Source organism: Kogia breviceps, chromosome 14, assembly GCF_026419965.1.
Source record: "Kogia breviceps isolate mKogBre1 chromosome 14, mKogBre1 haplotype 1, whole genome shotgun sequence".
Taxonomy (NCBI): domain Eukaryota; kingdom Metazoa; phylum Chordata; class Mammalia; order Artiodactyla; family Physeteridae; genus Kogia; species Kogia breviceps.
The window spans coordinates 64,826,139-64,852,320 of NC_081323.1; the positions used below are offsets into that span (position 1 = coordinate 64,826,139).

At 40.2% G+C, this 26,182-nt stretch overlaps 1 protein-coding gene across 15 annotated transcripts in view; it reads left to right on the top strand.

The window, feature by feature from the left end:
* Nucleotides 1-26,182, top strand: part of MRTFB (myocardin related transcription factor B) — a 280,358-nt gene that overhangs the window by 239,721 nt on the left and 14,455 nt on the right. For 12 of the 15 annotated variants that reach the window (XM_067013395.1, XM_067013399.1, XM_067013396.1 and 9 more), the window contains 4 exons: nt 14,752-14,886; nt 18,507-18,757; nt 23,179-23,311; nt 24,095-25,087. In XM_067013395.1, the coding sequence (XP_066869496.1) occupies nt 14,752-14,886; nt 18,507-18,757; nt 23,179-23,311; nt 24,095-25,087 (1,512 nt within the window). The remainder of the gene's footprint in view (nt 1-14,751; nt 14,887-18,506; nt 18,758-23,178; nt 23,312-24,094; nt 25,088-26,182) is intronic. The other 3 variants (XM_067013402.1, XM_067013400.1, XM_067013401.1) reach the window with 1 other exon arrangement.

Below are 26,182 nucleotides of genomic sequence, written 5' to 3' on the forward strand. Positions count from 1 at the left end.
CATGAGTTGGATTGTTTTGGATTGATTGGATCCTGTTTTCTTCTAGGATTTTCATGGATTGGGGTTTTATGTTTAGGTCTTTAATTGGTTTTAATTTTTGTAATATGGTATAAGCTAAAGATCCAGCTTCATTCTTTTGCATGTGTATATCCAGTTTTCCCAACACCGTTTGTTGAAAAGACTGTCCTTTCCTCCACTGAATGGTCTTGGCACTCTTGTCAAAGATCATCTGGTCATATACAAAGTAATTTATTTATGGGCTTTCTATTCTGTTGCATTGGCCTATATCTCTGTCTTTATGTCAGTACCACACAGTTTTGATTACTGTAGCTTCATAGTAAATTTTAAAATCAGGAAGTCTGAGATCTCCAACTTTTGTTCTTCTTTTTCAAAACTGTTTTGGCTACTTGGGGTCCCTTGAGATTCCATACTAATGTTAAGATGGATTTTTCTACTTCTGTGGGAAAAAAAAATGGCACTGGGAAAATTCACCCTTTTAAAGTGTATAATTCATTGCTTACTAGTATATTCACAGACTTGTGCAACTCTCACCATTATCTGATTCTAGAACACTTTCATCTTCCCCAAAAGAAGCCCATACCCCTCAGCAGTCACTCCCTGTTATCTCCTCCACTCAGCCTTAAGCAACCAGGAGTCCACTTTCTGTCTCTGGATTTACCTATTCTGGATATTTTATATAAATGGAATCATACAATATCTGGCCTTTTGTGACTGGCTTCTTTCACTTAGTGTAATGCTTTTAAGGTTCATCCATGTTGTAGCATGTATCAGTACATCATCCCTTGTTATGGCTGAGTAATATTCCATTGTGTTGATATACCACATTTTGTTTATTCATCAGCTAGTGAACATTTGCTGTTATGAATAATGGTGCTATGAACACTTGTGGACAAATGTTTTCACTTCTCTTGGTTATATACCTTGGAGAGGAATTGCTGTGTCATATGGTAACTGTATGTGTTCCTTGCTTTTATACCTCAGTATTTAATTGAACTGATACACTGTACCTCTTTTAACCAATTACCTGTTATTGGTTACCTAGAATTGTTTCCTGTTTTTCATTCTTACACATACAAGTGCCCCTGTTGTATTCTCACATTCTTGCTACATGCTGGTTTTTTAATACATACATTGTTGGGCATTTGTCTAATTATTTCTTTTAATAATTACTAGATAATGAAATGGATTTCAGTCTTTTGTTAAGCAAAAGGTAGGCACTCAACTGCCTTCCAGGAAACTAATACAGTCTTTATTCCACCATCACTATGTCTTTATCACAAGTAGGTACTATCATTACTTTAAACCTTGCACACTGGAGATTTGAATGTTTTAATTGGCCCCTTGATTTTGGTTAGATTGAATTCATCTGTTCAACAAATATTTATCAAGGACCTATTATGTGTCAGAAACTTAGAATCTAGTGCATGCAAAAGATCTAATATTTTTTGATACTTGCATTGGAAATTTACATTTCTTATTTTTCACTGAATGTTAGTGTTTCTTTTGGTTTTATAAGAACTCTGTGCTGCACATAGTCTGTTGTTTTTTCTCTCTCTTTATGGTGTTTTTAACCTTACTGAAATTTTAATAGTATTTAGTTATATTAAAGTCAAAACTATTGAACTACTTAACGGGATTGGTCAAGTTCAGTAGAAAATGTTAAAGCCCAGCATCATAGAATTTTTGAATTGGAAAGGAATTTAGCAATTATCTGCCTTAACCCTTTCACGGCGGGGCCTGGGTTCAGAGAAATATGGAAGTTTGGGGATTAAAAATGTTTGCACATTTTCTTATGGCATTTCTTCTCATTCATGAATATCTATTTGTTGGGGACTGTGTATTTCATCATTATCTTCTTCATTGCACTTATCACCATGATCTGAAATAGGGAGGTGGGGGAGGGGGGGTTATCTTTAACACCTAGCACAGGGCCAGGTACAGAAAGAGTGCTCAATAAATGTTGAATTGCATTCAGCACCATGAGCGCTGACGCCGGCTTGTAGAAGCAGTGTTTGTGTTCTCTCATTTGCGAATAGAGCCTCTCCCTCTTGGAGTCACAGGAGGCAGCGTGGGTAGCTACACTTCATATTCTCCTGTCAGAATTTACAGGGCAAGTGTGACTGGCCCCTCAGCTTTGCTGGAACCTGGCCTGGAGGAAGGATGAGGGTCAGCGACCAGCCCATGGTCTGAGGTCTAAGCAGGCAGGAACGGAGAGAAGGGAGACCAGCCCCTACTGTTCTCACCATATTTGCTGCACCCTGGTTTTGAGCTTTAAAAATAGGGCTAAAAAGAATGTCAAATATGTAAGTACATACCATTAGAAAACAGTTCTACTTATCCATTTGGATTGTTTGTTCTGTTTCTGTCTGAGTAGGTCAGGACATCAGACAGCTATTAGCATGGCCTTAGCTTTTTAGTAATAGAGAATTTTTGTCACCTCAGCCATCTACCTGGTAATGGCTTCATGACAGTTCCACCTATATAAGAGACTATCATTCTCCTTTTCCCTGCATTGCTTGTACTATTAGGTTCTTAGCTTTGGTCTTGAAACTTGGTCTTCAGCTAGGTTTATAAGTGAGAAACTTTAACCGGAGGCTGTCCCACCCAGTGGGCTGACATTCCAGAATTCCTTGAAGGAAAAAAGGAATAGCAGTGTTTCTCGAAGAATAAATACAGCCTATTTATTGCCAGTGCAGCACACACTAAGCCTCAGGTCATTCATGAACTTAAATATTAGTTTTTATAACACTCTTTAGTGTTGCTGCAATGCCACTTCTGCCTGTTACACAGACCATTAATAGTCTGCTTTTTATCTGTCAATAGTGCCTTCGGGAAAAGACGCACTTTAGAGAATGGTGCACTCCCTACTTACACGTTCAAGTAAAAGAACCTAGAATCAGGGCTGGCTTACTGCACCTTTATCCATTACACATTTCCTGCACCGTATATCTTGAAACCTTCAATTGTGTCCTTTATAAAATTCCTTTTGATTGTGTTTTGGTATTTATAATAAGGACTCTGACAAAGATTCTTAATATTATACTTTTATTTGTGCAATTAAAAAAGCATCTCCATGTTAACTGTGCTATATTGATGTCAGACCTCAAGTATGTTGTAGGTATTTGTTTTGTTTCTTTTTTCTTAATCAACTGCAGAGGCTAACTTTATGATGCCTGTAAAGTCTTTGGGATTTTTGTGTCTAGAAGTGATAATTAGGTTTTGTTTTGGCAAATTTTATAGTTTAATTGTATTCACTGTTATCTAGTGTTTGTCCAGGCACCTCACTTGATATATATGTAAAATATATTTATCTCCCTAAATATAATTACTTTCACATATGGAGTTTAAGGGAAAGTACCTGAAAACATTCCTTCTCATTGGACATCAAGTTTACAGAGGGAAGGGACAGCCCCTCATTTTAAAAGAGCAACATAAACATCTTGTGTTTTTGGTATTCTTTGATATTCTTAGTTTTTAATCTTTAAAATGGAAATTCAGTATACGAGTTTGATGGTGAATTTAGTTACTGTAGACCAGTGGTCCTCAAACTGCCTGTAGTGAAGGAATAATATGTTTGTTTTGTTTTGTTTTGTTTTGTTTAAATCACCCGTAACTCTTCTTACAAACTTTCCTAAGTATACGTGTATTCCTTTTATTTTTACAATTTGAAATTTTGCTGTAAACCCTACTAAACTGTATTCTCTACATATCGGGAACTTGGCTGTATGTTAATCATATTCTTAAATCATTTTTTAAAAATTTATTTTATTTATTTTTGGCTGCGTTGGGTCTTTGTTGCTGCATGCAGGCTTTCTCTAGTTGCGGTGAGCGGGGTCTACTCTTCATTGCTGTGCACGGGCTTCTCATTGTGGTGGCTTCTCTTGTTGAGGAGCATGGGCTCTAGGCGCGAGGGCTTCAGTAGCTGTGGGGCACGGGCTCAGTAGTTGGTGGCTCGCGGGCTCTAGAGCACAGGCTCAGTAGTTGTGGCGCACGGGCTGAGTTGCTCTGCGGCCTGTGGGATCTTCCTGGACCAGGGATCGAACTCGTGTTCCCTGCATTGGCAGGCGGATTCTTAACCACTGTGCCACCAGGGAAGTCCCAATATATTTGTTTTTTATATAGTTTAATTTCCAATGCATTGTGGACTAATCCTCTTGTAAAATAAAATAAAAGTAGTGGGATGACATCAAATTTCCTAAAACTTCCTGTCCTTGTCACTGGCAGGTAACAAAGGTCCACAGACCACACTTTTGAGTGGCTCTGACATAAACTTCACTTTGCTTCTTGTTTACCTGAACCAAGTTTTTTCATATGGTGATTAATCATCATTTTATTATGCACATTTAATTCTATGGCTTAAACACATTTTTCTAATTTTCCTGTTCAATTATTTTCATACTTGGCCTACTGTAATGTTCAAGACCAATTCAGGGAATTTCTTCTAGGTTCTTTAAAAGTTATACTTACAGATAATTAGTTGGGAGAAAATTAGGCTCAAGATTTCCATATACCTTGCTTTATTCCAAAATGTCTTATGACATATAGTCTCCTTAATTCTTTTTCAGAACACATGGATAGATACCAGAATTTTAAGTCCTACAGGAAAGTGTTCAAATAAAAGGAACATTACCTACCAAAAAAAAAAAATTTTAACTCATAATATCTAGGCAAAAAGCAGATTTTTCAGGCACTTGTTTTACAATCCCAGTGCTAAAAAGCTAATGACCTCACAATGTGAACAGTGTAATACACAACCATGACCTTCCTTCAAAATGTAAATTCTTTGAAATATCTATTATTTCTTTGTGGTCTGTAAGAGAATAAAACTGCTTTTCCTTGGACTTTCCTCTTGTCTTTTCAATTCTGATCAGAGTACAGCTGGAAAGGAATTTGCCAAAATATTAATGAAACACACATCACATATTGGAGCTCAATTTATTTTTATGCTGAAGCAAGTCTTGAATAATGGAAAACTGTAGAAAATTAAGACCAGCAAGCCACACATGGGTGCCACAAACTGTGACACTGGTCTTTTTAACCTGAGGACTTTTTTTCTCTCAGTGATTTCTTAAGTCATTTAATTAATCATTTATTATAAACACCCAGATGTTTAACTGTAAGTATGATCTGACAGGATCTGTGTTCATTTTCAAATTCAAAGTAGTACTGGAAGGAACCTTCTTGGACACTTACTCTGTGTATTTTCAGGAAGACAAGCTTAGGAGAATTTGGCAAACTATTTTTTACCATTGTTTCAAGTAACTTTCAGGTAGATGACCTTTTGCCAAATAATAGAGAAGTTTTAGGTTTAAGCTAACAAAGAGAATGAGCAAGGTCTAATGTGTAAGCTGTGTACATATATACTAAATAATCAAAATTAGATTTTTATTACAGACACTTATCAGTAAAGGCCTGAATAGGACATCAAAGATATTGACTGTAATTCCTATGATTACCCCTTCAGTTATGCTTCTTATAACTTATATATCAAGAGGAGTCTGCCACTATTAATAGATTTTTGAGCTGGTTTTCAACATTAACTGTGAAGCTGTGTTCCATCCCAATTCTTAACTCAGTTCTCCTGTGACCAACAGAAAAGTCCCTAAAATGGTGCATTATGCAGAATAGGACTCTCCTATTTATTTATTAATAAATAAATCTTTATTGACTATAACTGAGATGACGATAAATAATGGCCAACATCTGGCCATTACACTTACTTCAATGTTGTTAAGGCACTGAACGACTTACTTTATATATATTATCTGGGGGCAGATATCATGAAAAAGCATCTGTCTGGCCTGCAGGGGATTTGAACTAATGACTTTGTTCTTATTAGGCCAACAGTATGAGATTCTTCTTAAGACTATTTTCCAGAACATCATCCTGTTTCATCCTGTTATGACTCATAGTGACAACTGGTATTTGTATTACCCAAGAAATAACATACATAACATTTTTTTCTCTACTATACAGTCTACTCAAGTAACATCATTCACTTATCAAAAATGAATAACAGTAATTTTAATATTTATTATGCTTCCACATTCTGGCCCCTAATGGTCACTTTAACTAACTTGTGAATCACCAACATGGTCACACAAAGGTTGTAATAGACATTCTACATGATTCTGGAGAATATAATAAATAATATGTGACAACTTTATAAAGAGGACTGTATTTAAATAAGGTGGACAATGGCTCTAGGTTTTCTAAAGTTGATCCTAAAGTATTAATGAAATTTTTATGTTATGAAGTTACCACCAAAAGTAACAAATTCATTAATGAGTAGAGTAGTTGGTGATACTCTGACTAATCACCCTTCTGCTGTGTGGAATTATTTTAATAGTTGTAGTATTGGTTATAATTGAACTATTAAAAATTAGAAGTACTAAATAAATAGGCTCACATTGAGATTTTTGTACATGTATTTGCATACTTAACACTGTCTCACTATAAAAGACACTGCACATCAACAAGACAGCAGAATAGGAAGGTCCAGGCCCTCATTCTCTCACAGAAGCATTAAATAAACTACAGACTGACTAAAATAACTTTTTAAGAGCTCTGAAAACCAGTCAGATATCTACACCAACCAAACACCCAATCAAGAAAAAGCCACATTCAAAAATGTAGAAAATGTCATGGTGTTTTCACTCACCCTTACCCACATGCTTCCCAGCATGGCACAGTCAGAGGAAGTGGCCCAATACCCAGTTCCCTCCCTCAGGATGGAAGGAGTAGAGCAGAATTTGTTTGCAATATTCTGGCCTGTTGTGGGCTGGCCAAGGGACTAGTTTCTGACTTGTCTGACTCAGAACTCAGATGGGGGAAAGTGCATAGTTTGGATCTCAGGCTAGGAGAAGCTGTAGAAGGTAGTGGCAGGAGCCACATCATGTGAAAATTGTAGAGGAACTGCAGACCCAGACACCTGAGGGCAGTAGACTGCAGGCCAAAGAATGCAGCAGAACTCTTTAAGGCCCTGAGAAGAAGCTAGAGTGAGACTCTGGGAAATTAAGACATTTAAAAGCAGCCATGCATGAGGGGAAATTTTTAAATTTAATAAACAGAACCAAGCAAAAAAAACCATGTACTTAGGCCCAGACAGGACACATGCTCAGAAAAGACTTGACAAAACCTTAAGCCTCCACCCAGAGTTAATCCCAAGGCCCAGAGGCCCATAAAATTAGTGAAGGTCTTCAACAACAGTCTGCAAAGATTGTGAGAGGTGGATGTTTCTTCACATGCTCAATTTTAAACCAAAGATACAACGCCCCTCCCAACCACCAAAAAACAAGGCATACAAAAAACAGGGAAATATGGCCCATTTGAAGCAACAAAATAATCTCCAGAAACTATCCCTGAAGAAACACACACATCAGACTTCCTAAACAAAGACTTTAACTGTCTGAAATATGCTCAAAAAGCTAAAGGAAAACACAAGCAATGAACTAAAGGAAATCAGGGAAACAATATATGAACAAAATGAGAATATCAACAGAAATTATTTTTTTTTAATTATGGAGCTGAAAAATACACTAACTGAATTGAAAAATCCATTAGAGGGCTTCAACAGCAGACTCAGACAGCAAAAAATATCAGCAAACTTGAAGACAGGTCATTTGAAATTATTGAGTCTGAGGACAAAAAAAAATGAAGAAAAGTGAACAGAGCCTAAGAGACTTATGGGATGCCATCAAGCAGATCAATATGGGCATTATGGGAGTCCAAGAGGAGAAGAGAGAGAAAGGGTCAGAGAAATTAATTGAAGAAATAATGACCCAAAGTTTTGCAAATTTGGGGCAAGACATGGATATACAAATCCAAGAAGCTCAATGAATGCCAAAAAGAATAAACTCAAAGAGATCCACACTGAGACACATAAAAATCAAATTGTCAAAAGTCAAAAACAGAGAGAATCTAGAAAGCAGCAAGGAAAGTCACTTATCACATATAAGAGGAAATCTCCCAGTAAGAATATCAGTGGATTTCTCAGCAGAAACACTGCAGGCCAGAAGACATATTGTGATGATATATCTAAGTGCTGAAAGAAAAAACTGTCAACCAAGAATTCTATATCCAGCAGAACTGTCCTTCAAAAATGAGGGAGAAATTAAAACAACAAAGCCAGACAAACAAAAATCAAAGGAGTTCATTATCATTTGACCTGCCCTATAAGAAATGCTAGAGAGCCCTTAAGTTGAAATGAAAGGATGCTAGACAATAACTCAAAGCCATTCAGAAATATAAAGTCCTCTGGTAAAGGTAAATACATGGACAAATATAAGGAATGGTATTATTGTAATTTTGGTGTATAACTCCACTTTTTATTTTCTACAGGATTTAAGTAACAAATGCACAAAAATTATAAATCTATGTTAATGGCTACATAATATATAATGATGTAATTAGTGACATAATATAAAATGGGGAGACATGGCTATAAAGTAGTTCTTGTAAATAACTGAAGCTGGTGTCAATATAAGTTAGATGTCATAGCTTTAGGATATTATGTGTAATCCCCATGGTAACAACAAAGAAAATATCTATAGAATGTACACAAAGGAAATGAGAAAGGAATCACTACAAAAAAATCAACCAAACACATACATGGAAAGACGTCTCACACTCATGGATTAGAAGACTTAATATTGTGGTGATGTCAGTTCTACCCAAAAGCAGTACACAGATTCGGTACAAATTCCTTTCAAAATCCCAAGGGCAATTTTTTGCAGAAGTGGAAAAATTTATTCTAAAATTCATATGGAATCTCAAGAGACCCCAAATAAGTCAAAACAGTCTTGAAAAAGAATAAAATTGGAGGTCTCATACTTCCTGATTTCAAACTTACTACAAAGCTACAGCAATCAAAACAGTGTGGTTCTGGCATGAAGACAGACATATAGACCAATGGAATAGAATAAAGAACCCAGAAATAAATCTTCACATATATGGTCAAATGATTTTAGACACAGTGTCAAGGTTACTCAATAGAAACAGGACAGTCTTTTCAACAAACAGTGTTAAGAAAATTGGATGTCCACAGGCAAAAGAATGAAGTTGGATCCTTACCTAACACCATATATGAAGATTAGCTCAAAATGGACAAAGACCTAAACATAAGAGTTAGAACTATAAAACTGTTAGGGAAAAAACATAGGGGAAGTCCTCATGACATTGGATTTGGCAATGCTCTCTTAGATATGACACCAGGAAACAAAAGAAAAATAGATAATTAGGCTTCATCAAAATTAAAAACTGTGCAGGACTTCCCTGGTGGCACAGTGGTTAAGAATCCATCTGCCAATGCAGGGGACACGGGCTCAAGCCCTGGTCCAGGAAGATCCGACATGCTGCAGAGCATCTAAGCCCATGTGCCACAACTATTGAGCCTGTGCTCTAGAGCCCGTGAGCCACAACAACTGAGCCCGTGTGCTGCAACTACTGAAGCCCACGTACCTAGAGCCCGTGCTCCACAACAAGAGAAGCCACTGCGATAAGAAGGCTGTGCACAGCAACAAAGAGCAGCCCCCGCTTGCTGCAGCTACAGAAAGCCTGCGCCCAGCAACGAGGACCCAACACAGCCAAGAATAAATAAATAAATAATTAAAAACTGTGCATCAAAGCACACTATCAACTGAGTGAAAAGCAACCCACAGAATGGGAGAAAATATCTGCAAATCATGTATCTGATAAGGGGCTAATATCCAGAATATATATATATTTTTTTTTTTAATTTTTTTTTTGTGGTACGTGGGCCTCTCACTGTTGTGGCCTCTCCCATCGCGGAGCGCAGGCTCCGGACGCACAGGCTCAGTGGCCATGGCTCACGGGCCCAGCCGCTCTGCAGCATGTGGGATCTTCCCGGACTGGGGCACGAACCCGTGTCCCCTGCATCGGCAGGCGGATTCTCAACCACTGCGCCACCAGGGAAGCCCCAGAATATATAAAGAACTCCCACAAGTCAACAACAAAAACTATAAATAACCTGATTTTAAAATGGACTAAGGACTTTAACAGACATTTATTCAAAGAGGATATATAAAGACCAACAAGCATATGAAATGATGCTCAACATCACTAATCACTAGAGAAATGCCAATCAAAACCACAATGAGATATCACCTCATACCGTTAGAATATCAAAAAGAACAGAAATTAAGTTCTCAGCAAGGATCTGGAAAAAATGGAAGCCCTGTGCACTGTTGGTGGAATTGTGAAATAAATGGTGCAAACAGCTATAGAAAATGGTAGGGCAATTCCTCAAAAAGTTAAAAATAGAATTACCATATGATCCAACAATTCCACTTCTGGGTTTATGGCCAGAAGAACTGAAAGCAGGGACTTGAACAGCAATTTGTACACCCATGCTCATAGCAGCATTATTTACTATTTGGCTATTATTTAATAGCCAAAAGGTAGAAGTAGTGACCCATGTGTCCACTGACAAATGAATGGATAAACAAAATGTGGTTCACATGCAGCAAAGTATTATTCAGCCTTAAAAAGAAGGGAATTCTGACACAAGCTACAACATGGATGAACCTTGAGGACATTATGCTAAGTGAAATAAGCCAGTCACAGAAAGAAAAATGTATGATTCCACTTATATTAGGTACCTAGAGTAGTTAAATTTGTAGATACAGAAAGTAGATGGTGGTTGTCAGGGGCTGCGGGGAGGGGAGAATGGAATATTGTTGTTTAGTGAGCATAGAGTTTCAGTTTGGGGTGATGAAGAAGTTCTGGAAATGGATAGTGGTAATGGTTGCAGAACAACGTGGATGTATGTAATGACATACAGTTACACACTTTAAAATGGTTTGATTGGTAAATTTTATGTTATGTACATTTTACCACAATTTTTAAAAATAATCAATTTTTTTAAATGAGGGATACATGAAGATCCTCAGTACTAATCAGGTATTCAAGTACCAACTAAAAGTCCACTAGCTATTGTGCCAGTGATGCTGCATGGCATGTGGAACTTCCCCGAACAGGGATCGAACCTGTACCCCCTGCATTGGAAGCGCAGTCTTTTTTTTTTTTTTTTAACTTTTAAATTTATATTGGAGTATAGCCAATAAACAATGTTGTGATAGTTTCAGGTGCACAGCAAAGCGACTCAGCCATACGTATACATGTATACATTCTCCCCCAGGCTGCCCTCCTATCCAGGTTGCCACGTAACATTGAGCAGAGTTCCCTGTGCTATACAATAGGTCCTTGTTGGTTATCCTTTTTAAATATAACAGTGTGTACATGTCAATCCCAAACTCCCTAACTATCCCTTCCCTTCAGCCTTCCCTCCCCCCCCGGTAACCTTAAGTTCATCCTCTAAGTTTGTAAGTCCATTTCTCTTTTGTAAATACATTCATTTGTATCATTTCTTTTTAAATTCCCCATATAAGTGATATCATATGGTATTTCTCTTTCTCTGTCTGACTTACTTCACCCAGTATGAAAATCTCTAGGTCCATCCATGTTGCTACAAATGGCATTATTTCATTCCTTTTTTATGGCTGAGTAATATTCCATTGTATATGTATACTACATCTTTTTTATCCATTCCTCTGTTGATGGGAAGCGCAGAGTCTTAACCATTGGACTACAGGGAAGTCCGTGCCAGTAGATTTTAATGTTCAGCTACTTGTTCTATAAATGAAACACTTAAACTTATAACTATATATTACAGAAACAAGGGGTAATGCTAGGTGATATGTTTTAACAAAGCTAGAATTTTACATAAAATATCCGTCCACTAAATATACAAAGCATATGTTTTTGATTTGTATTCAACACATTCATTTTATGAGGATTGGAATATGGAAATATTTAAAGAATAACTGCATCTTGAATTTCTAATTTGCATACTGCCATCTTAATTAAGATCTCTGCTACATCCTAAATTAAAAACACATTTATTGTAGATTTGAAATCTACAGTACAAAAAAGTTTTGTTTTTAAATAGCTAGTTTCTATCCCTCTAGACTGCATAAAGAAATTCTAATAAAAAAGGAACTTACCAGAGAAGAATGATTGGTCTTTGGCAAATGTATCATCTTTTCAGAAGGAGCCAGCACAGATACCTGAAATATTATAAAAACTCTAATCAGCTTAAACATTTGCTCTTTTTTCTTTTGTAGCTGAACTTTTCCATAGTAGTTTCTAATAGAAAGATCAGTCTTTAAAATTTGAAGTGCTTTCTTTTGAGTTTTATTTAAAGCATAAATATCCACTGGTAAACAACGTTTTCCTGACATTTCCTTTCATGGTGTTATGATGACAAAGAACCGTTGTCATGAGACGAAGTTATGATGAGATCAGATCCAGTAAAACAAAGCACAGTTTGAAGCTTTTTTGTTTCTTTGGAGAAAAGATCATTTTGAGATTAAATTTTGATAGTCTATAAGGTGAATTTAGATCTTGGTGTCAATTTAAACTATTTAAAGGACTCTTTTAAGATTTTAACATATTGCTCAACTTAATGTGGAACAAAATAAGTGTAGTATCCTCTATGCCTTGGATATTCTTGTAGTCCTTTTTGGAATACTATCATTTCAAAAATATTAATATTTAGACTCTGGGGGTAATTCTAGCCACTAGAATTCTAACATTTAGCTATGATCTAAGATTGGGGCGGGGGCGGGGGCAGGGTGCGGTCCTTTCTAAGGCACATTAAAAAGACCAGCAAAATGTAAAGAAGTGTTTAGATATTTCTCCCTTTTTAACCAGAATTTATCTTCAGATTAGGTAAAGTTAACAATCAGTGTATCTCAGTTGAGCTATTCTTGTATTATGCTGAAGTCTGTGGTTTTCTGTGTAGCAGAGTCACGCTAAAATACCAAAGAAGCTAATAAGATGGGAGTATTAGTGATCAAGGATGAAGTCAGTTAGGCAAAGTCTAGAAATATAGGCCAAACGTTTTCATAAATATTACAACTGATACCACATTCACGTACCTGGGTTATTTTTCAGATTATTAAGACTGCTCTCCAATAAATCATTACTATCATTATCAGTCAGCAGGGGCTGGGCTGGTAAAAATAGCTTGCCAGGTTAGTAGAATTTATTTGCAAGGAAATATATACATATCTATATTTCAGAATTCAAATATCTGGCTCTACTTCACATGCCAACTATTTAATAGCCAAAGAATGTTCTTCCCCTGCGTGAAAACTGACCAGAGATAAGTATCCTCATTTCCAAAAAAAGTACAAAGTGAAAGGAAAACAAATAACATAAAACCATATCCCTTAAAGCAGGGATCAGCTGGCCGTCATCGTTCACTGCACATCTCAGAGGTTCACAGAAGGAGCCGGCTGTCTCGGGGCTGTTTGGAGACAGAAGTCACCTTGGAACATAGGTGTCAAGACTCGTGGAGGAGTTCCTTCATTTCTGTTTGAAAATGAAATTAAGTGTGGCCATCTTTAAAAAGTCAAGTCTTTTATACCATCAACACTTACTGACAGTTACTTAAAAATTGAAATCAGTGGCAAAATGAAAACAAAGCTCAGGGAGAGAGGCGACATGGGCATGGACAGTCAACTGCACCCACACACATCTCCCAGGCTCAACCGGGCTGGAGGGCGTGACCCAGTGTGAGTAATGCCACCAGGAATTTCCATTCACCCATTAAACAAATATTTATTGAGTAACTAGTATGTGCCAAGAATCATATTTCTTGCTGCTAATAGCCCTCTGAGTTTTCAGGTCATTTATTTTAAGAAGGGAAAATACAGTTTGCTATTTTTTAAACCCAACTGCTTCAACAAGAGAACCGATTTTGATTATTATAATGAATTGGACAGTTGTTCGGGAAGTGGTAATGATAAAGCCATTTTCCTTTAAGATAAGGCTGTTGGGTCCAAGTAGCAATCAGTGCAACGTTTAACTGATTTATTACAATAGTACTATCTCTTTCCAGTAAGTGAATACTTAAAATCTACTTAAAGAAGATTGCTAGTGGGAATAGTCTGTTGGGTTGTTGATGCTTCCTTTATTAATATATGACCCCCACATTGAGATTCAGTAATTGCTTATTTTGGCCTAGGCAACAAATTCACTTCTTGCTTTAAGTGTGAGGGGACTGTCAATGCACAGGTCAATCCTATCAATATATTCTTCAGGTTTTCTCCTGCTGCAAGAAATGGGAGGGGCGGAGGGCGATGGGATGGTTGACAAGAGTGCTGGTCAGGTTTGGAGATGGGAACAGAAGCTGTAAAGCACGTTGAAGGACACATGCGTGGAGTGGGCCGCCAGGAAGTGGAAGCTTTCTTACCAGAGGCTTCCTGACAGTGGATCTGGGGTGTGGTCGAGGGGATTCATAGACTAAATATCATATCTGAATTAGCCCACATTAGTGTGACCTGTAGGGCAAGAAAACCTTTCAAGTACCGTGTACTGTTTTGATCATTTTTACAGGAGTCTTGGACTTTTTTTCTGCCAAAAAAGGACAGTTCTGGCCATATTTCTGAGAAAACACTAGAGTTTTGTCAATCTAGCCTTATTTAGCTTTAGCTTTTCATTGCTGTCGGGGCAAAGACTAAATCATTGGCTCGACGGACGTAAAGCATGTTATTCCACCATCTGGGTCTCAGACATAATACTATATTTTTGTTTCTTTTCTAGTGGACTTTTAAAAAAATGAGGTCATTCCCTTATAATTTTGGTTTTTTTCTTTTCACTGTCATTGATTTCACAGACTTGTCCCCTTTCTGCCTTTTCCACCAGTTTACTTCAGTGTCCCCAGCAGTTCCTGAATTCTTGAAAACGCCTACTGCAGACCAGCCACCCCCACGGTCCACAGCGCCTGTCCTCCCCACCAACACCGTGTCCTCAGCAAAGCCTGGGCCAGCACTGGTGAAGGTGGGTACCCTGCATGCATGCTGCTTTGAGCGTCTTTACCTTCAACTGTGGTGTGTAGCCCTGAGCACAGAGGACAAAGGCTGTGTCCAGTCCACATTGCCCGGCCTGCCTTTTATAAAGCCTGAAGCCTTGAAAACAAAACCACAGAAGGACTTGCTCACCCAGGCCTTCATAACTGAAACCACCACCACCTTCAACAAATGACCTCTTTCGTTCGATGCTCACAGAAGAACAGCACAAAATTCAGTCTGTATAAAATGATTGCAGCAGTGCAGAAAGACTTTAGGAATCATTTTATCAGCAATTCCCAATTCTGCTTCCACCCAGGCCAGTAAGATGAAACAAACAAGGGGTGGGGGGAGGTGAGAGAGAGAGAAAGAGAGAGAGAGAGAAAGAGAGAGAGAGAGAGAGACTATAGCACTTGGGATTCATGAATCTCACAAGCAGATGCCTATAATGGTAATGTGATTTGGGGCTTTATACACAAGGTCAAACTCAGTGGTACTGCAGATATGTGATAGGGTAAAGGTTTTTGAGAAGCAAATACATTTTTTTGATTTAGCAGATTTGGCCTGATACGCTTGATTTGTTCTTCAGATAAGCTGCAGATTTGTGGCACTGTTCCATGCATTTTACTTGGTCAAAATAATTCAGAAGTTCCGAGGAAGATTAAAATTTTTAATATATAATACATTTTTAAAGTTTTTTAACATTTATTTAGAACTGGTAAATAAAGGGGGGGGTGTTATAAACTAAGGAATAGTTTAATCATTTCAGATGTGACTTTTGCCAAAACTAGCAGAACACAGATCTCAAACTTTTAGAACTAAAAAAGGACCTCAGAGGGCTAGCTAAGCCTCTCAGCACCTTTCAGATGAGGAGACTGAGGCCCAAAGAAGAGAGGAAGTGACAAGGCCAGAAGGACCCCGTCTGAATCCCAGTCTGGCCTTTATCCTTCCTTCCCAGTTAGCCGTTGCAGCACTCCTGGAAGGCAGCTAGCCTGGGGTGTGTTCCTCACTCCCCTCGTCCCCAGGACCTGTGCTTGTCCTGACCTCCCTGGAGAGAAGGCGCTTTCGTTCATCCATGTGCCCAGGTGTCCATGCCTTCAGGGCACATACCAGTGTATTTCACCATCTTCACCAGAAATCCCAAAGGGTGGCAAGTGTAACTGTGCCAATAAAATCACCTCTTACCTCCTCTTCCCACAACCCCCAGCATGTCCCACCAATAGCACAAAGGGGGTTCGAATGCCGACCCGTCTTTCCCTGCAGATACTGAGAATTCGTTCGCTGCCTCTCCTGGTCTCTGAATTTCTGCTCCTCGCTCGTGTCTGTCTTTAAGGAGGGCTTTAGTTCTAGAGCAAAAGGCATTGTTTAAGAATGTGAGACAGGAGCTTCCCTGGTGGCTCAGTGGTTGAGAGTCCGCCTGCCGATGCAGGGGACACGGGTTCGTGCCCCGGTCCAGGAAGATCCCACATGCCACAGAGTGGCTGGGCCTGTGAGCCATGGCCGCTGAGCCTGCGCGTCCGGAGCAGCCTGTGCTCCGCAACGGGAGAGGCCACAGCAGTGAGACGCCCGCATACCGCCAAAAAAAAAGGAAACGGACCACAATTCTTTGGGGTTTTTCTATGAGGAAAGCTATTTCCCATCCTCAGCCCTAAAAGAATAGACATGTGCAGGCTAACAGGTAACAGTCAATTTAGTCTGAGGAATGCTGGTTATTACATTTCTGTCCCCTTCCTGATTGTGTCTGGGTCCATTGTTTTATTACATAACAATTATAGTCACCCCTTCTTAACCCAGACCCCATTCATTTTATGATCAGTCTGAAAAGATTAGAAATAAAATTTATTATTGATAAAATAAGCAGATGACAGTGAATTGATTAATATTGTGAGATTGCAGGAGGAGGCTGTTTCAGCGACAAGAATATTTTCTAACATTGTGATGTATTTTAAGTGCCCGATAATTTGAGTGATTTCTAATTAGCATACACATTTATCATTCATTAATTCAGCAGATATTTATAGAGCACCTTCTGTGTGCACCAGAAGGTGCCAGCCAGGTGCTGTTCTGGGTACGAGGAGTAGATAAAGCAGTGAAGAAAACATCACAGTACCTCCACCTTGGTTAGGAGCTGGAGGTAGGTGAATAGACATAAAACACAGAGTGTGCCGGGTGGTGAAGAATAAAGCCAAGATCGGGGATGGAGGCAAGGGGAGACATTTCTGTTTTAAATAGAGTGCTCTGGTCAAATAAGCAGATGACATTTGGGCAGAGATCTAAAGGGGGTGAGGGGGTAGCTGTGAGGACATCTGTGGGCAGAAAATTGAACGTCACTGAACAAGGAAGCCAGTTCAACTGAAGAGAGATGGCCAAACAGTAAAAAGTAAATATTAATAGTGACGATTTCTGATATACAGAATATGGTGATTTTTCTTTCCTTCTTTATTTCTGTTTTCTGGGTTTTTTTGCAATGTCCTAATTCTTTGAATGTGAACTTATATAACATGATCACACTGATAACTATATTTAATTTAGTACTTCTCAGAGTCTTCTTACTAAGTTGAGTATTTTACCTAAAGCATCGTAAAAATAATTTTCTATACCCTATTGTTTTGTGCTGTTTTGTTTTGTTGGTGGGCTTTTTCTTCAGATGAAGTTATCTTACAATTTGAATGCTAAAAAGTAGAAAGTGATCTGATAACTTATAAATGGAGGAGGTGAAAAGAACTCAAAAAAGTAATCTGATTCTTAATCATAAGACAGGGTCTCACACCCCATTTTCAAAATTAAAATGTAATCTTTTTGAAAATTTTTTTAAAATTCATATTCACATTACTCAGTATTCTTTTTTTGCATATTTGCCATAGAAATTCATGGCTTTATATTCTGCTTTATTCTCATTAGAAGTATTTTTCTGCTTTTACATATTCACCATAGCTTTTTTTTTTTTTTTTTTTTTTTTTTTTTTTTTTTTTTTTTTTTGCGGTACGCGGGCCTCTCACTGTTGTAGCCTCTCCCCGTTGCGGAGCACAGGCTCTGGACGCGCAGGCCCAGCAGCCATGGCTCACGGGCCCAGCCACTCCGTGGCACGTGGGATCTTCCCGGACCGGGGCACGAACCCGCATCCCCTGCATCGGCAGGCAGACTCTCAACCACTGCACCACCAGGGAAGCCCCACCATAGATTTTTTTTTTAATGACCGTAAAATATGACATAGTTATGGTGAAGTATACTTAATCTTTTCCCTATTGTATATTTCGTGTGAGACCTGTTTTTCACTAGGAGATAGTATATGTAAGTACTAGGCAGTATCTACACAGGAGACCCAAAGTAAATGTTTGTTGAACTTGAATAGATAATGCTGAGCTGAGCATCTTGCCCTTAGTCTAAGGGACCAATGCATCAGGAGAAGTAAGTCCTTAGGAGCAAGATTTTTGGTCACAGGGAGTACTCGAATGTTCTCACAGCTCTTGAAATGTATTTAGTATATTGCTCTCCAGAGCAGTGACACCGATTTCCAAGGTGCATTGCGTTTTCTTTTCAAATCAGTTAGGCACACAGTACAATGGATTGCATTCTCTTAGAATTTTCTTACTGTCTTTTTCTCGAAAATAGCAAAGCCATCCCAAGAATCCAAATGACAAGCACCGTAGCAAAAAGTGCAAGGACCCGAAGCCCCGGGTGAAGAAGCTGAAGTACCACCAGTACATCCCGCCAGATCAGAAGGGGGAGAAGAGCGAGCCGCCCATGGACTCCAACTACGCCCGGCTGCTCCAGCAGCAGCAGCTCTTCCTGCAGCTGCAGATCCTCAGCCAGCAGCAGCAGCAGCACTACAACTACCAGACCATCCTGCCTGCACCACTCAAGTACGGGCTGGGGTCAAGGCCGGCTCTGTGAAGCGGGCTGGACTGTGGTTGTTTATGAGGGACCATTAGTTGCTAAACGTTGGATGTTGTGATTTACTTGTGCTCAGTGATTCTTTTCATTTTATTACCATCAAAGCTCACACAGTGTCTGAAGTCAGCACAGTGAGTATAGCCTCCCTTCCAGTCCTTGTTTTGTCCTCCAGAACAGGTTCTGCACTTTTCAAGTTAGAAATGACTTTTTCACAATTATTCATCCAGGAAAGATCTGCCTGTTCTTTACCTGCATAGTATTAGATGCTATGAGAAAAGCATTAAAAGTATAAACCTGGTATAAACAGTTAAAAAAAAAGGGGGGGACGGATGAGCATAAAAGCTAGAGGCTGCAGCGGTCAGGGAAAGCTTTATGAAAAAGGCAGGATATTTACATGGGAAAGGGCCTGAAACATGGGAAGGAGCCTTCCAAGCCAAGAGGAATGATCTGAGTGCAAGTATAGAGCAAACAATGCCTATTTATTACATGGTGAGGAAAAAAGGCCTGAATAAAGCATGTGGTTAGTTTTTAAGAAAAGTGGAAGACAGATTTGAGTAGAGCCAATGTCTAGAGGAACATGAAATTGGGACAACTTTAATCTTGGTACAGCGGATGTTTCAGAGGGCCATGGTGACATGGTAAAATCAAAATGCATGAAAGAACCGCTTGACACCAGTAATGGAGGGGAGTCTGGACACAGGAAAACCAGATAGAAACTCTGCGATAAAGTAGATGCAAGAAGTTGAAAGAGCACTGATAATGGAAAGGCAGGAACAGGTGACAGATGTTTCAAAAGACAGTAAAAGGTCTTGGTGAGCGATAACTGTGAAGAAGGAACATGTTTCCAAAGTTTGAGCCCAATCAGGAGGGACAGAAGGCAGTAAGTTCTGACGATTTCTGAGACTGAACTCATAGCAGGACATGCACAGCTAATTTTAATTATGTACTAGAGGAAATCTCTAGATAACAAGTCCTCAGTACACTTTTCTGGGAAACAGATAAAAATGCAAGGACTCTGTCCTTCATTTCACTCACTTTTCAGGAAAAAGGAATATTTACAGTCAACTCGAGAAAAGAAACTCTAGAAAAAGATCCAAAATCTCATGACAGGGAAAAATGATACTCTGTGATCCATGCACTCAGTTTATGATTACATGATCTATAGAAGCTTTACTTCTGTTTTCCACATGTAGGCTGAGCACTCCTCCATGGAGAGCCCCTATTTTCTAGGAGTAGAAAAGGATTAAGACTTACTAAAAAGCTTCTCTTTAAGAAATAGCTCCTCATATGCTAATAATTATCAATTCACTTTTTTCTTGTAAGATACAAATATCTTGAGGAAGATTAGACCTATTAGTCATTCAGACCTTCCTGTGAAGTACTTAAATCGAAAACATCAGGGCACAGAGATGAAGGAAGAAAGAATTTTTGTAGCATGTTATTATTTTAAGAGCAAGCAGGCCTGAGAGAGCTGTTGACATTGGAAGGGACCCAGGGAAGGCCAGAGAACTGGACGAGTATCAAAGACAAACCACCGCTGCTTTACAGCTTCGTCCAGGACCCAGGGAGGCGGCCCCCACCGTCACTGCCACTGGGCACCAGCGAGGATAACGGCAACGATGGCTCATACGTAGGTGCCGTTCTCGGTGCCTGACCATGTGCTCAGCATCCTCCTCCTCACAGTGGCTCTCAGAGGAGTTGACAGGATTACCGACCCCACTCCCAGATGAGGAAACTTAACTGAAAATCCCAGAACAGGTGGTGTCTGTCCATGAAATAGTCTTTTCTGTAATGCAAGAAATTGTCTGTATGGGGCCAACTTTGTACATGGGAAGGCAACATCTGAGGTGTGAGGTACCTGAACTCTGAAGTTCTTTGTCTTTCCGTGAAGGCTTCAGAGCCCCTTTCCTCCTCAGACATTCCTGCCACTGAAGTAACCAAGCCTCCTGCCCCAGGAAGGCATCATCCAAAAAGATCCAAGAACTAGGAGGAAGAAGAAGCCCTCATTTTTGCGCTTATTGCACCAGCCAAAGATGGAACACCAGTTTTAATTTCCAGGTCCTAAAAATGGAGATGTTATTTTCTAACACATTGTTTCTTTTTACCAAAATTCCATACAAGAAACTGAATGTGGCAGTTCTCTAGTGCCCGCAGTGGTGGAATTTTACTGATAACACAGCCCTTTGGTATCTTGGAAGAAGCAAGAGCCTAAAGACATGGGGCTTTAGTCCCAGGGTGGCCACACGCTGACGGAAAGGAAGGGTCCTGGAGGGTCTCTGGACCTCAGGATCTTCAGCTACACAGTGATCACATTCATCAGGCATCCATCCCCCTTTTTTCCCTTTGGTTGATTTGGGAAAAAAATAGACCAACTAATTTCAGTTATTTTAAAAGTTGAATTCAACACTGTACTGTTAATCATAGTAACAAGTAGAGCATTGTAGAATCTCAGCCAAAAAGACAGCATGAATAGAATAATTAATTTAAATTGTGCATTCTCAAGGAGAGCCTATCATTTGCAAAGGAGCAAAAGTTCCTTGGGGGGAATTTTACACTTTTTATTTAATAAAGCATAGACCTACATACATAGTATGTGGACAAAAATGCAGTACATCTACGGTATTAAAATTTCATAGGGAGAGTGATTAGGGGAAAATGTCTAAAAAGGCTTCTTGGGGGGACAATAATGAATATACGGCTGGGAAACAATGATTAAAATAAAATGTTTTCGTAATTCTAAAATAAGATTTAAAAGTTGAGTTTTTAGAAAGAATAGTGATACATTTTCAAATATTTGTCATTTCCTCCAAACTTTAAGAAACTTCATTTCGAATACTTCAAGTATTTAATTTCAGCAAAATGCAGGAAGATTTTAAAAGACTCAAATGCATGTCAAGAATTAGCTGTTGACAAGGCCAGAACTGGCTTCAAACACAGGCTTCCTAAAACCCATTTGAGAAAGCTCATCCAGCCATGGACCTCGCCCCATAGGCACCATGACCTAGATCCCTATTTCAGAACGTGGAATTCAAGGTCTCTGGCTTCAGTAGCAAAGCTTATATTGACAGTAAAGCCTGAGGCTGCACTGGAATTGGCTGTACAGTATCAACCACCACGTGCACCTTTCTTTAACGAATATTAACCAGCCAGAAAAGGAAGTGCCACTGTTGCCAGGAGTATTACAGTCGGAAGGAGTTGGGAGGACCTGGCTTTGACATGGAAAGGAGTTTAGGGAAATTAGTGCAACAGATTCACCAATATTTTTTAAATAAGCTTTTTAAAAATGTAGTATATGGTAGAGAAGTCTGTAAATCATAAGTGAAAATTGATTCCAAAGTAAGCACACTCGTGTAACCACCTAAATCAAGAACTGGAGCACTGTCAGTTCCATTGCCATTACCTTGCACCCCCCTCAGTGACTCTCCTGACTTCTATCCCATAGATTAGTTCTGTTCAGCATTTTGTTTGTGAGATGCATCTTTCCTGATGCAGACAGCAGCAGTTAATTTTTATTGTTGTCTATTCTGTAATTCATACCTAATGAGGTTAAGAAGTTGTCCACATATTTATCGACCATTTGGATATACTTTCTTGTGATATGCTTGTTCACGATTTTCCCAGTTTCCCGTTGGGCTTTTCTTTTTCTTACTAATTTGCAAGACTCCTGTGTGTATTCTAGATGAGGCTTTTGTCAGAAATACGTATTACAAAATCGTCTCCTGGGGCTTGACTTTTCACCCTCTGAAATATATCCTTTTTAGTGAGTACTTTTTGTGTCCTGTCTCAAAATCTTTGCTTATCAAAGGCTATGAAGATATTATCCTAAGTTTTCTTCTCAAAGTTTGTTTTCCAATTCACATTTAGGTTGTGGGATGGTGTGAGGGTAGGGGTTGACCAGAAGCCCTGTCCTGCTCCGTGTGAATATCCAATTTAGCCTAGTACCATTTATGGGAAGAACCACCCTTTCTCCACCACACTGCAGTGTCACCTTTGTGATGACTTGGGGGTCTGTTTCTGGATTCTCTAATCTCTCCCATTTGTCTATTGTTCTGTCCTTGCATCAGCATCACCATAAATTTTGATATCTGGTGGTATGATGCTTCCAGCTTTGCTTTTTTACTTCAAAGATGTCATGGCCATTCTTGGTCCTTTGCATTTCCATATAAAGCTTTGAATCACCTTCTAAATTTCTACCAAGCAAGCAAACAACACACAACACCTGCAAGGATTTTGACTGGGGTCTGATTTGACTGACGTCTTTACCATGTCGAGTCTGCCAATCCATGACCAGGTTATTTTTCTCTTCGTAAGTTAACAGATTGTTAGCAGGAGCAATGTCAACCCCAGAAATTATTTTATTAGAAACTCTAACTCTCTTTTTCTTTTGAAGGCCACTCAATGACAAGAATAACAACAGTGGGAATCCAGCTTTGAACAACACCACATCTAACACACCAAGACAGAATACATCTGCTCCTATGAGAAAGCCAGGGCCTCTGCCTTCTAGCTTGGATGACTTAAAGGTGATCATTGCAAGTGGGGTTTATTCACCCATAAGTACCGCAAAAATGTAAATGATTTGCCAGATTTGCCTAGCAGGTGTAGGTAGTTCCTAATAGATATTCACCTTTACCGCCAATAGGATAACCTTTATAGAGGTACTTTCCTTCTACGTCCATTAAGTTTCCTTTAAAATGACCAGGAATAAATCTCCATTTATTGAGCAAATGCCATGTGCAAGCATCACACCACTCCTCACTCCAGAAGCAGATCTTTTTCTTCCCTATTCGTTGCCAAGTTTGGGAGAAGCAGGAAGATGTAACAGTTGAGAACATGATCTCCAGGGCCATCCTTCCTGGGTTCTACCCACGCTCAGCCTTCTGTTATCTGCAGTAGCTTGCACTAGTGATGCACCCTCTCCCCATCTGTAAAACGGGAATAATAATACCTACACCTCATGTGAAGATTAACTGAAGGAATAAAGCACTTCTGGCAGTGTCTGGCACATGGTAGTTACTCAATAAGTGTAACTGTTAACATCATCATTTCTGGTAATAAATCCTTTGATATAGTAAAGGAATTACCCTCTAATAACCCTTGATTTATCACTGGCCTTTCAAGTCCTTCAGGTCTACAGCTCTGTGTGTTTTTGTGTGTTAAAAAAGAAAAGGGAACTGTCCCACTTTCATATATGTAGTAATACGGAGATGTCTGACAGATGCAGGCACCTTTTCCATCTCAAAAGTGCACTGAAGATTTGTGAGAAGGTCATAATACGAAAAATATCTTATTTGTTTGTACTTCAGGTGTCGGAGCTGAAGACAGAACTGAAGTTAAGGGGTCTTCCGGTGTCAGGCACCAAACTGGACCTCATTGAACGCCTGAAACCCTACCAGGAAATGAACAGCGGTGGTGCTGCTACCAGTGGCATCGTGGCCCTGTCGACATCTGCCATCGTCCCCAGTAACCCAGAAGTTACCATGGCTCTGCCAGTGACAACACTGCAGAACTCTGTGACCAGCTCAGGCTCCACTTTCAAGGGAGAGCTGCCATCCGCTGGATCCAGCAACACAGCCCACGTGGACAGTGTTAACTCCCCGCTGCCCATCTCACCTGCTCCCTCTGAACAGTCCAGTCTCAGCGCTGAGGACGCGAGCGTGGCGGACACGTTCACCGAGATCATGACCATGATGTCCCCGTCGCAGTTCCTGTGCTCGTCACCTCTGCGAGCCGCGAGTACCGAGGACAGCCTCAGCCCCACCAGCAGCACACTGTCTACCCTGGAGCTTGACGCGGCCGAGAAGGACCGCAAGCTCCAGGAGAAAGAGAAACAGATCGAAGAGCTGAAGCGGAAACTGGAACAAGAGCAGAAACTTGTGGAAGTTCTGAAGATGCAGCTGGAGGTGGAGAAACGAGGGCAGCAGCAGCAGCAGCGGCCACTGGAGCCCCCGCCCAGCACCCCGGCCCCTCCAGTCCCCAAGTCAGACCAGGCTCGGGCTGGCACCACTCCCGCCACCAAGGATGAGGCCCTGGTCCCTGACGGCCCCAGCCTAGTGGCCGGCCAGACCCTCGTTGCCAAAAAGGCCATAGTGATCAAGCAAGAGGTCCCCGTGGCCCCAGCCGAGCCGCCAAGCCTCGTCCCACAGTTTTACGTGAGTTCCCAGGGCCAGCCACCCACCGGGGTGGCTCAGCCACAGGCGTTACTGACCACGCGCACCGCACAGCTGCTGCTCCCCGTGTCCGTCCCGGGCTCCGGTGTCACCTCAGTGCAGCTCCCAGTAGGCAGCCTCAAACTCCAGGTGTGAAGTGTGTCTTCTAACTCCTTTGCCTTACAGCTTGCATGGACCAGAAATTGCCGATGGAGATTTCAGAGCTGAGCTGCTTCCTGAGTGCAGCCAAGTCAGGCTTCACAGTTGCAGGAAACGTGTGCACATTTTGGGGGGGGGGTTATTCACAAACGCAAACAGCTAGCACTTTTTATATAGTAAAAACAAACAAGGGGTGCTTTTCCCTTTCTGCTGCCTTTCACCCTTAGCACAGTATTATTTTGTGTAGACATTTTAAAATACCAGTGGCATTCTCATAATGACAGCTACTGTCCTGAGTGCTTTGTGTGTTCGAGGCACAGCCTCAGATACTTTAGATGGCATGCTTCATTTAATCCTCCCTTCTCCCAGAAGACCCAAGTGAGAAAGCCCCCTTCTAGAAAGGAGACTGAGGCCTTCAGAGGTTTAGTAAGTTGTCCAAGGTCAGAGCTGGCACTCAAGCCAAGGCCTCTGACTGCAGAGCTCTTGCTCTCACTCCCACTCCTGTGTTCTGCCTCCTAAATGTAGTTCTTAAAATCTTAAAAGCCACCGCTGAGGTGAAGATGCCTAAACTAAGGAGAATGCGACCACAGATTCAGGAGTGAGGCTGGTATTGAGAAACGATGAAACACTGGTGAACATGAAGTTTACTTTTATGCCAACATTGCCTGCAGCCGTTTCTGTGCAACTCGATTATGGAAGGTTTTTTTAAACAAAATGTGGGCCACAGTACACAGAAACCATTTGGAGTCCGGCTCCTCTACCTTGACCACCCGGACAGGAGCGGTCTTATACCCCCGGGGTTAGGAGGCATGGCCCAAGGGCCCTTGGCATGTTCTGAAGTCCTAACTCCCCTGTTTCATCTTTAGAGTGTCTGAAACTGAAAGTCTGCTCTGTGATACAGCTTTCCTAAACATTTGTTTTCCTGTCCAGCTCTTCCAATAGAGTTGATGTTCGAGGAACAGGAATTACGTTTTATTCTGGGCCTGTGAGCGCCCAGCTTATGGCTGGCTCTCCCATAGGGAAAACATACTGCAGCTTAAAAGCAGGAATTTGCACAGTCAGGCCTCACAAATTTCCTTGCTGCTA